Source organism: Mercurialis annua, linkage group LG7, assembly GCF_937616625.2.
Source record: "Mercurialis annua linkage group LG7, ddMerAnnu1.2, whole genome shotgun sequence".
Taxonomy (NCBI): domain Eukaryota; kingdom Viridiplantae; phylum Streptophyta; class Magnoliopsida; order Malpighiales; family Euphorbiaceae; genus Mercurialis; species Mercurialis annua.
Genome location: NC_065576.1, coordinates 48,015,858 through 48,027,916, shown reverse-complemented (window position 1 = coordinate 48,027,916; position 12,059 = coordinate 48,015,858). Strand labels below are relative to the sequence as shown.

Below are 12,059 nucleotides of genomic sequence, written 5' to 3'. Positions count from 1 at the left end.
TATATCTTCAAAATTAAATGTATATCATTTTCTTTGGATGGATACTATGTTTTTATAGCAAAAAATTTAAAATACATCAAATATCATTATTTTTTAATAATTATTTTTATTTTTTATTCTATTTGAGTCGAGCTCGAGTAGCTTGGATATTGTTCGAGCTCGAGATTGAAAATTTAAGCTCGTTCGAGTTCGAATTGGCCTAACTCGGGCTTGGTTCAGTCTGTTTACAACCCTAATTCGTCATAAAATGATAGTATCAATTCAGACCGAAAAAACCAATAGAGATTTAATGTCACCAAAAATAAATATATAGGGATTAAATTTAAATGAATTTAAAATATAATCTTATTTTAGTCGCACTAACGGCGCGCGAAATACACGTACTTTATTTACACAATGAATGTATTAAATGTCTATTAGATTAAAGGCTGAACCCATATTGAGGTCTCTATATTTTCACCGTTTTATTTATCTAGTCCTTCTAAAATTTTATATTCATTATAGATTTGATTAAATAGGTCCTTTCTTAGACATAATTTGTACGGGTGTGTTCAGTTGCCGTTATCATTACCATGTGAAAAATGATAATGTGAATTTGGATTAATGGGTTGAGTTTTTTTATTTACTAGGTCCCTATATTTTCAAATTTTTGTTTATGTATTTTTATGTAATTTTAAATATTTATTCATATGGCCTCTCTTCAAATTTAGTTTCACATGCGCTTGAGTGTTTCCTTATAAAAAAAGAACTTACAAATTCAAAATAAGTGAACTATATAGGGATTAAAAAAAAGTAAAATTTTAAACAATGATCAAATAAACAATATAGTAAAAGTAGGATATGGCTTAAGTTAAAAATATAGAATATTGACAAATAAAAGTATAAACATGCAATAGCAAAAAGTGGACGAAACACAGGAATTTAAATATGCATTTTGCTTAGAAAACTTCTCATCACACTTTTTAATGTATGAAAAAGAAGCTTAGGTAGGAGTATTTGATAATCAATTTGTCCAAATTACGTACTATGGTTGGTTTGGAAATTCTGCCATTAAATTAATGAGGTAAGGTCCACGAGGACCAACACACCATGCGATTTCATTATTAGTAGTACTATTTTTTATTAGGCATGTGGGTCACGAAATTACTTTTTTTTTTGTTTTTTTTCTTTAATCATGGAACTTAGATATTTTAGATAGGTTTAATCACAAAAAAATAATCCACCTTTTAACCCTTTTATAAATGCATCTTGACGTTGCAATTTTGTCAGCTCAAAATTGTATAGGTTGGAGCTATGAAGCTTACCTTATTATTAGAGAAAGGGGAAAGGGCTTTTTTCAGCTGGTGCGCAGGAGCGCACTTCCGTTTTCCCTTTACTAGTAGGGGGTCCCGTGGTTCCTATGCCGCCGCGTTTTCCGATCTTTTTCTTTTAGTGCTGCCCTTCTCGGTGCATTATTCGCTTCGGTTTACTTGATTCTTCTACTTTCACACCCTTTCCCCGCCAATGAATAAGACATCTATCGAATCGAGGTGGTGAACCATTGAATTTCTCGGATATCGGTGTTCACATCTTTTTAATGCATAGCGGACCCTAATTCGCACATTTGGTTTTCAGTTCCACCCTCAAGTACTAAATTGATCTCTTCATTTAAAAAAAGTTAAAATAAGTCATCAATTTTTAATTTTTTGTGTGGAAAAGAATTCAAACGAGTACAAGGTTTTTATAAATTTTACCTAGTGAAAAAGAGTCCAATTCGATTTTAAGGGTGGAATTGAAATCCATTGAAACCCAAAGGTGCGAATTAGGTGTGCAGCTGACAAAATTACAACGTCAAGGTGCAACTGAAAATGGACTAAAAGGTGGGATTTATTTTGGTGATTAAGCCTTTTAGATATGCATCTCATTGGAATATTTGATATTATTTGTTTCTAATAAGTATTTATCTTTATAAAATATTTATGATAATTTTATTTTGCCAGTGATATAGGATAATTTATTCTCGAACATAAAGAAATCAAGACATGGATTCTCATTCGAGAGTCCCAAAAGTACTATTAGGTGTTTTTGTGAAATTTATAGTAAAAAAATGAAACTTAATTGCTTTAAAATCATATGTTTAAGTGTGTTTTATAATTTTAATGTGAACTCTCAATTTTGGCATTTTATATATTTTTTTGTGATTCGAAATGCCGAACAATTTTTCGTAAAAAATATGATGGTGTGTACGCAGGAATAAACACTGTTTTGTCGTCTACATCAACATTTTTTGACAAAAAATTGCTCGATGTATGAAATTGGAAAAATCAAAAAATTGACATCTGATATTGTCAAAATTAAAATTTTATATTAAAATTGCAAAATATGATAAAATTCGTGATTTTCGAACAATCAAAATAAAAACTAATAAATATGTGGTGTAAGAGAAAAGTTGATAGTTTATGCATCTATCAAAACCTGCAATATTTAAAACTTTACTTCCTAGGAAGTAAATAAAGACTACTTTTTACTAAAGAAAGCACAATAATTTTTAGTGAGTGAATATCTAAAGATTAAAAAGTTAAAATTGGTACAGAAAAAATGATAAGATGATTGAAATATTAATTTAGAAGAGATGACAACAAACCATTGATTTAGGTTTTATCTTTTGTTTTTTTTTTCGTTTCAAGATATATAACGATCATAGGAGGATTTCATATAATTTATTTTTCATAAAATAATTGTTTTGTACCGTTAGCAAAAAAGTAACACAACGATTTTGAATTTACAAAATTCAAAAAGCACATAGACTATACATAAACCTTCAAAACATAGCTATCCATTCTAAAAATATAGAAATAAACGAGATAAAAGATGATGATTTCTGGCCATAAGCCGAAGATTATTAACTGTTTCGCTGAAATCGGAAAAAATTAACTCTCCCTGTTTATAATACATTTTGTCTTTTTTGATAAGTTTCATCGTTTATTTACCTTTCTAATCTTTTTACAGAGTGAATCTAATTACGTTCGTAATTAGTTGTTAGCAGTTAAAATTTTATTTTTTAAATTAGATTTTAACACTAGCCTTGCTAAGATTCGAAACCGAATTCTCAAAAATATACTGGAACGCTTTAACCACTTGAATACTAGCTCTAATGAGATTCAAAACCGAAACCTCAAAAATATACTGAAATGCCTTAACCACTTGAATAAAACCTCACTATATTTACCCTTTCAATTAGTATTATTTTTTTGAAAGCAATTTACCCTTCAATTTTAGTCGGCCAAACTTTGTCTATATTCTCTAATCAAATCACATTATTCAAACACATGATCTCATTATTAATTTCTTTTTCGAAGATTGATATCTATCATTTGATGCACTTGAAAATAAACAATAATTACAATAAGTTAATAACATTCAAGAAAACTTCAAAATATCTCTTTATAAACATTCCTAAAAAAATAATCAAACTTTACACTAAAGATCAAACCTTTTTCCACTCTTATAATTATCAACCTCTCACATCTACATGCTTTCATTCATTACCAAGCTTTCCTCACATTCCACAAAACTAGCCACCTTTTCAGAGGCGCGTATTCTCCACGCGCCACCGCATTTCAATCACTCATCCCAAACTATCTTACATCATCAACTGAATATCTCAAAAAAAATCAAAATTTCCACTTAGTCAGCTTTTTAAACTCAAAAAGCTCCAAACTTTCTAACACCCAAAATCATATTCAGTAAATTAAACTCCCCACTTTATCTCTCTAGAACTTCTAGAGAGAGAAAGATGTACACACTGAAACAAATAACTTGTCTGAAACCAGGGATCAACCTCCAACATCTAGCACCAGAAAAAAGCTCAAGAAATGGGATAAACAAGATGACCAAAATACCCATATCAAATAAGAAAAAGAATACCGCTGGATCAGTTAAAGCAATTATAAGTGGCGGGGAAGACAAGAGTATTACAGTTGAGTCAGTGTTGTCTTCTTCAACTGATGATCAGCAGCCAGAAGGGGACAGAAGTGAGATTCGTGTGACGGCTGTGATTACTGTAAGGAAGAAAATTAAGGAAAAGATTAATGAACAGATTGAAGATGGGTGGGAGTATTTTGTGAATGGGATTGGTCAGGGAATCTTGATCCAGCTTGTTAGTGAAGATCTTGATCCTGGTAATTGTTTTTTTGTTTGTACCCTTTTGTTGATTTTGTGATTTTATGACATGGGTTTTGATTTGATTAGTGTAAAGATAGTTACTTGGATTTTGTTTTTTAGTAGCTAACTTCATTTTTGTTGTTTTTGGGATTGTTGCTTGCAGATAAAGTTTTGGATTTTAGTGTGTTTTGCAATTATGATATCAATTTTATAAAGTTAGATATAGAAGTTATTTTGAATAGGATTATTTATCTTGAACTTTTTTTTTATTTTGATTTATGATTAATTGTATTGCTTGGCTTTTGAAGTAACCAATTCAGGAAAAAATGTAGTCTCTTCTGTGAGAGGGTGGTTGCCAAAGCCATCAAGCCATGCTCATATTGTTGAATATGCAGCTGATTTCACTGTTCCTTCAGACTTTGGCAATCCTGGAGCTGTTCTTATAACCAATCTTCATAACAAGGAGTTCTACTTGCTCGAGATTGTCATTCACGGTTTCGATAATAGTCCGTTCTTCTTTTCCGCGAATACTTGGATCCATTCTCAGAAAGATAATCCTGAAAGCAGAATTATCTTCAGGAATCAAGTGAGAATTACTACTGTGGAATAATTTACTTCTTTGTTATGTTTTTTTTTATCTAAGTAATCGTCTCTGCTATTTGAACAGGCGTATCTACCGTCACAAACGCCTCCCGGGATTAAAGATCTACGGCGCAACGACATGCTCAGTATTCGCGGCAATGGAAAAGGCCAGAGGAAGGCTCATGATAGAGTTTATGACTATGCTCCTTATAATGATTTGGGAAATCCTGACAAGGATTCGGATCTTGCTAGGCCGATACTTGGTGGTAACAAGGAGTGGCCTTATCCTATGCGCTGTAGAACTGGCCGACCTCCGAGCAAAAAAGGTATGGACATCTTCGCATAATATGACGATGATCACGTTCATGATGATATTCGTCTATGCTAATTGATGCAATAATGTCAGTCAGATCCTCATTGTGAGAGTAGAATTGAGAAGCCACACCCAGTGTATGTACCTCGAGATGAAACTTTTGAGGAGATCAAACAGAATACGTTCGCTGCCGGAAGATTGAAAGCTTTGCTTCATAATCTCATTCCAACTATTGCTGCTACATTGTCAAGCTCAGATATTCCGTTCACTTGTATCTCCGATGTCGATAAACTATACAATGACGGCCTTATCCTTAAAACTGAAGAGCATAAAACTATTCATCCAGTGTTGAGCAATATGATGAAACAAGTTCTAACTGTTAGTGAAAGGTTACTCAAGTATGAAATCCCCGCTATCATAAAAAGTATGTATCTGTGTCTTCCATTTTTGTGCTTTATTTGTTTATAGAACTGATAATTAGTCTGTGTTTATGTTCAGGGGATAGATTTGCTTGGTTGCGTGATAACGAATTTGCACGCCAGACTCTGGCCGGCGTTAATCCGGTGAATATTGAGATCTTAAAGGTACTTTTTGATTTTACTTCTGTTCTTGCTGTTTACAAGTAGCAGTTCTTTCCTTATTTTTGGTTTGATTATACAGGAATTTCCTATTAAGAGTAAACTAGACCCTGCTGTATATGGCCCTTCCGAATCAGCACTTACAAAGGATTTAATAGAACAAGAACTCCACGGAATGAGTGTAGAAAAGGTACACGTATCATGCTCGATAAAGATTCAGTAATGCATATAAATTAAAATTTGCTTCGCGCTAAATATTTACAGAATAAGACATCAATATGAATTTGTCTGGTGCAGGCAATTGAGGAGAAGAGGTTATTTATCCTAGATTACCATGACTTGCTTTTGCCATTTATCAACAAGATGAACTGCTTACCGGGTAGAAAAGCTTATGCCTCGAGGACGATTCTCTACTATAACAAGGCTGGTATGCTGTTGCCAATAGCTATTGAGCTTTCACTTCCTCCGACAGCGTCTTCACCTTCCAACAAGCACATTTACACTCATGGGCATGATGCTACTGCACATTGGATATGGAAACTAGCCAAAGCTCATGTCTGCTCAAATGATGCTGGGGTTCATCAACTCGTAAATCACTGGTAATTTAATCCCCACAGCTTTCTAGTTATCGTCAAATTCGTTTCTGTTTTTAGTAACACTTCGAAAAACTCTGATGCTCTATATCTATAACCTACTGTTGTAAAAAAATGCTGTTTCACCGCTTTCTGGAGTTTCAACGTTCTATTTCCGTGCTACATAGACCGCAAGCTATTACTTTTGCACCAAGCTCTTTCGTTTATATTCTAGATTTCTAATTTCACTTTCGATAATTCCAGTCTTGGTGATAACTAAACCTTGAAATAACTTATATGTGGGTAATCTTAAATTCGCAGGTTACGAACTCATGCTGTTATGGAACCGTTTATTATTGCAACTCACAGACAACTCAGTGCAATGCACCCAATTTACAAGCTACTCCATCCTCATATGCGTTATACGCTAGAGATAAATGCACTTGCACGACAAAGTTTAATCAATGGAGGAGGTATAATTGAAGCTTGTTTCAGTCCTGGAAAATATGCAATGGAGCTTAGCTCTGCAGCTTACAAGAGTATGTGGCGGTTTGACATGGAGGCATTGCCTGCAGATCTTATTCGCAGGTAAAATTCTAAACACACATTTTGTTAGTGCCTAAAACTCGATCTTATTTTATGCACGAGCGTTCCTAGTAGTCTTATAATGAATTTAGTCACAGCCTTTGTAAATATCCTCGTCTTTAAATCAAAAACGTTAGTAGTAAAACTGAAGAGATTTTCAGGGGCATGGCTGATGAGGATCCTTCAATGCCTTGTGGTGTGCGACTTGTGATTGAAGACTACCCTTACGCTTCAGACGGATTACTTATCTGGTCAGCCATCAAAGAATGGGTAGAATCGTATGTCAATCACTTCTACACTGAGCCTAATTCTATCACTTCAGATATTGAGCTCCTGACGTGGTGGGACGAGATTAAGAATAAAGGTCACTATGACAAACGAAACGAGCCGTGGTGGCCGAAACTGAAGACCAAAGAGGACTTATCCGGCATACTAACAACAATGATATGGATTGCATCAGGTCTACATGCAGCTGTAAATTTTGGGCAGTATCCCTTTGGAGGATATGTGCCTAATCGTCCGACACTAGTGAGAAAACTCATCCCAGAACAGAATGAGCCTGATTACGAGAAGTTTATCATAAACCCTATGCAAACTTTCCTATCATCTTTGCCAACTAAACTTCAAGCCACCAAAGTGATGGCTGTCCAAAACACTCTATCGACTCATGCCCCAGATGAAGAGTACTTGGGTGAGATGAACCAACTACATGGTCATTGGATAAATGATCATGAGATACTGCAATTGTTCAATAGATTCACATCTCGAATAGAGGAGATAGAACGTACCATAAGCAAAAGGAACAAGGACATCCGTCTTAAAAACAGAAATGGCGCAGGCACTCCCCCATATGAATTGCTCCTTCCCTCTTCAGGTCCGGGGGTAACCGGACGTGGAATCCCCAACAGCATTTCCATATAATGGGCGAAATTCATCTAGCGTCGGTTATTCCTCTGAGACTACTGTTAATATAGTTAGTGATAGTCAGTGAATATCGTGTACTTTGTCGATGATTCTACTTTCTCTAATATACGCAATAAAGTGGTCATAAGATTTTTGAATTGTAGCATTTGTGGGGGTATATTGTATCAGTCTTGTAGAAATACAAAAATGTAACATCAATCAAAGAAACATTTCATGCTCAAGTCTTGAATCTATAATTTAGAAGTAGCACCTGATACTGCAAATTTTATCAAGTCTTTTCTGAGCACCTTACCAGCTGCATTCTTAGGCAATGAATCAATGAACATAACTCTTCGTATTCTTTTGTATGGTGCAACCTACAACCAAGTATATTTGAAGGTGTAAATACAGACGGAGAAAGTTCTAAAAAGAGATCGAACAGGTTCTGATTCGACCATAGGAGGAACCCTACACTGCCCGGAAACAAAAAAATACTGAAAAAACGATATTTTTTACAAAAATGAATCGTAAATATAAATTATAGGAGTTATAGAAGCGTTTTTGAAAGTGGAAAGAGAACGCTGAAACATAGGATTCGACAAGATTCCATGGAACATAGGAGGAACCTAGATAATATGTACCTGTTTGGCTATAAAATCCTTGATTTTTGATTCATCAATGGTGCTTCCACTCTGTCGTACGACAAAGGCCAAGGGTGCCTGACCAGCTTCCTCATCAGGATACCTGCTAATTCGTTTTTAATCATATCCATCAAACAACAAATCCAGCAGAAGAATGACTTCTAGATATTGGAGTTAAAGGGAATGATCAAAACTACATACGGAATTACAGCTGCTTCCGCAATATCTGGATGATAGTGCAGCAGATGTTCAAGTTCTGCTGGTGCTACCTATACACACATAGCAACCCAAAACATGAACATCCACAACATATAAATCAATCAAGCACACAGAAGTCTAAATAATAACTTAATGTAAGTGTCGAACCTGGTAGCCTTTGTATTTGATTAATTCCTTTATACGATCAACAAAGAATAGAAATCCTTCGTTATCGATATAACAAAGGTCTCCAGTTCTCAACCATCCTCCAGAATCTAAAGTTGCAGCAGTTGCTTTTTCATCATCAACATAACCTATGCTAAACCGAAAACTCGCAATTCAGAAATGATCAATTATTTTAAGTAAGAGCAACATAACACGAGAAAAGATCTATGTAGCACATAAACAAACGGAAAATGTTGAAACAAGAAACGAGCGAAATGACATTTTTTACAAGAATAGGTTATAGATATAGTGGGAGTTTCTGAAGTATTTTCTGAAACAGAAATGAAATGCCGAAATCTAATACTCGAGAAGTTTCCATACAATATAGGAAAATATAAATGCAGATTTTACCCTTCATGATAGATGGACCTCGGAGCCAAATTTCACCAGGGGAGCCAGGCGGAAGTAAAATACCAGTCTGAGGATCAACAATCTTCGCCTCACAGTTAGACATAAGCTTTCCTGTTGCCCCCATAAATTGGCCTTCTTCAGGGCCTACTGTACCAAACACTCTTGCTGTTGATTCAGTCAATCCATAAGCCTATTTATTCACAATAATGATCATCACACTACCTCAAAATTACATCCAAAATCTTTAAAAAAAAAAAGCGATTTTCCCTTTATTTATCCAATTCTACTCTAGATTTTTTATTTATTAATGAATTCATTCGATATAAACATAACCAATTCTACAAAATTATAACATAGAGTTACTAAACGAATTTCTACGCATTTTACAAATAAATTCCACAAAACTTGATCGAATTCATTTCGGTAGATACTAAATGACAAAAAGACCAAAACTTTGCAACTAACTGAAAATCAATACGGTTCATTTCGCATCTCTAACTTGGCACAAAAGATCAAAAGAGTCGGCTTTTTTTGTTTAAAACCGCGAACTTAGACTCTCTTGATCTTTCGTGTCAATTTGGAGCGGCGAAATGAACCTTTGTTGAATTGAAAATTGAACTAACCTGACCAAGAATCACATGTGGGAACCTTTCCCTGAAAAGTTGAACAACACTTCTCCTAACCGGAGCACCACCACAACCCACAACTTCAAGAGACCTCAAATCATACCCATCAACAAATTCAGCATCTTTTTTAACCATAGCCACCACAATAGGCGGAGCAACCGCCATATGAGTAACCCTAAAATCCTCAATACATTTCATCATCACCTCAAAATCAAATCTCCCCATTGACACCACAGTCTCTCCCATTGCCAATGACCTTATAAAATAAGACAAACCATACACATGAAAATACGGCACAGCACAAAAACAAACCGGAGAACTCTTCCGAGCAGGACGAACAGCTAGCCCTGCCGCCGCCACATATGTAAAGTTCCGGTGAGTCAAGATCACTCCTTTTTCTCTTCCTGTAGTCCCTGAAGAGTAAAGAATCGCCGCCGGATCAGACTGGCAAACAGTACTATCAATCCCATCTAATTCTAATCCACCACTGTCAAATTTACCCGTGGAAATCGATTCAAACGAAGGTGAGTCAGAGTCAGAGTCAGAGTCTGAGTCGACGAGAATCGTTCTGATATTACTGATTTTATGAGCAGTTTTCTTGGTAACAAATGCAATAACAGGGTTACATAGACGAACCTGACGCGAAACATCCGAGTCCGAACTCGCTGGATTACCCGGAGAAATTACAACACCTAGAGAGAATAAAGAGAAGCACAGAATCGGAATATGAACCGAGTTGGGCGATAAAATGTAAACCGAGTCGCCTTTTCTTAAGCCAAGATTGTGATATAGATATTTGGTTAAGTTCTTGACGCGGGATATGAACTCAGGGTAGAGAATGGTGCGATGGGTGAGTCCGTCGACGAGAGAGGCGGTGGACGGTGAGGGAGGGGAAGATTTGAGAATTGAGAAGGCAAAATCGGTGACGGAAATGGGTGAGGATTCGAGTGGAAGAGAAGCTGACGGTCTGAGGCTATGGAAAGTTTTGGTTTTTGGACAGAACCCGGTTCTGGGATCGATTGGGGGAGGTAGGTTTTTGTTTTTTTCAGACATTTTTGTGCTGTGAGGAAGATTTGGCGGCGGCTATGGTGGCGGGGTGGGTTAGAAGTGGACAGAAGGGTTTGAGTTTTGTTTTGGCGGTAAGTAGTTGTGTTTGGTTGGTGGCGAGTGGCTGAAAAAGAAGCCGTTATTTGGTAGGTTTGGATTTTTTCTGTTTCTGTCAGTTGGATTTTGTCTGTTTGCAGTTTGGTCCTCAATTTCTTCTGATTTTTTTCTCTGTGTTTGTGTCTGACGATAAAGATTCATTTTGGAACTTAATTTAGCTTAAAAAAGAAAATCAATCAAGATTAAAATTTTGAGATCTTAAACTCGGTAGGTCATCAGTTTTTTTCAAATTACGGATGGGTCAATCAAATAATTTCTTCTTATAAAATGGCAAAAGGTACAAAAAAATCCTCGTAGTTTTCAAAAAAGTTCAAATCAGCCCTTTTACTTTCTTGGGATATAATTAAGCCCTCTTTATTTTCAAATAGAACAAATAACCCCTTTCATCCAACATCATTAGAAACATTCGTTAATAGCTGACATATCTCTCTCATAATCATATAGAAAAAAAGTTTAAAAATAAGTTTAATATTTAAAATATTTACCAAAAATTTGAAGGGTTAAGTGTCCCAAAAGTAAACTAAAAGGGTGTATTTGTTTGATTTTAAAAAAATAAGGGTTTAATTGTTCAATTTTAAAACACGGGGAGCTTAATTGTGCCCAGATAAAATAAAAGGGATGATCTGTACTATTGAGAAAAACTCGAGGGTTTTTTTGTACCTTCTGCCTATAAAATGGTTACTAAACTATACCTTTTATTATAAAGGAATTCGTCCATATAAAAAATGTACTGCTTTCACACTAAAATGCAATATTTTTGCTTACGTGGCAAGCCAAATTATAAAAAGAGACATAGTTGATAGTTCACTGATTTTTTTGTAATAAAAGGTATAACCCAATAATTTTTTTTTACATAATTCACGAAAAGTTTAGTGTTTTTGTTATAACAATAGAAACATTTTTATAACAAAAAATATAGTTCAGTAAGAAAAGTTTAATGCGATTTTTAAATTTGTGTCTCGGAAGTCAAATAAATACATTTTAAATTTTTTAGATCAATTAGATCCCTAAATTTGTGTTTTCGGATCAAATAAGTCATTTTTGATTTTATCAGTCAATTAGAACCAAAACTCTCTTAATTTAAATCAAATAATCTCCAATATTGTATACCTTAAACCGGACTTATTTGGTTCTAAAATATAAATTTGAGGACCTAATTAAATAAAGTGATCTATTCA

At 34.8% G+C, this 12,059-nt stretch overlaps 2 protein-coding genes across 2 annotated transcripts; one reads left to right on the top strand and one right to left on the bottom strand.

Annotated features, from left to right (window-relative positions):
- The first annotated feature begins 3,474 nt into the window (after positions 1-3,474).
- On the top strand, positions 3,475-7,918 carry LOC126655106 (lipoxygenase 6, chloroplastic). Its single transcript, XM_050349104.2, has 9 exons — positions 3,475-4,160; positions 4,452-4,729; positions 4,811-5,051; positions 5,136-5,462; positions 5,537-5,622; positions 5,699-5,806; positions 5,914-6,215; positions 6,510-6,776; positions 6,935-7,918. Exons 1-9 carry the CDS (start codon positions 3,776-3,778, stop codon positions 7,692-7,694), a joined length of 2,754 nt encoding a protein of 917 aa, XP_050205061.1. The 5' UTR covers positions 3,475-3,775; the 3' UTR covers positions 7,695-7,918.
- On the bottom strand, positions 7,816-10,949 carry LOC126655107 (4-coumarate--CoA ligase-like 9). The gene is made up of 6 exons (XM_050349105.2): positions 9,715-10,949; positions 9,092-9,281; positions 8,684-8,829; positions 8,519-8,586; positions 8,318-8,420; positions 7,816-8,053 (listed from the first exon to the last, which is right to left on the bottom strand). Exons 1-6 carry the CDS (start codon positions 10,768-10,770, stop codon positions 7,928-7,930), a joined length of 1,689 nt encoding a protein of 562 aa, XP_050205062.1. The 5' UTR covers positions 10,771-10,949; the 3' UTR covers positions 7,816-7,927.
- Between the last annotated feature and the right edge of the window lie 1,110 nt (positions 10,950-12,059).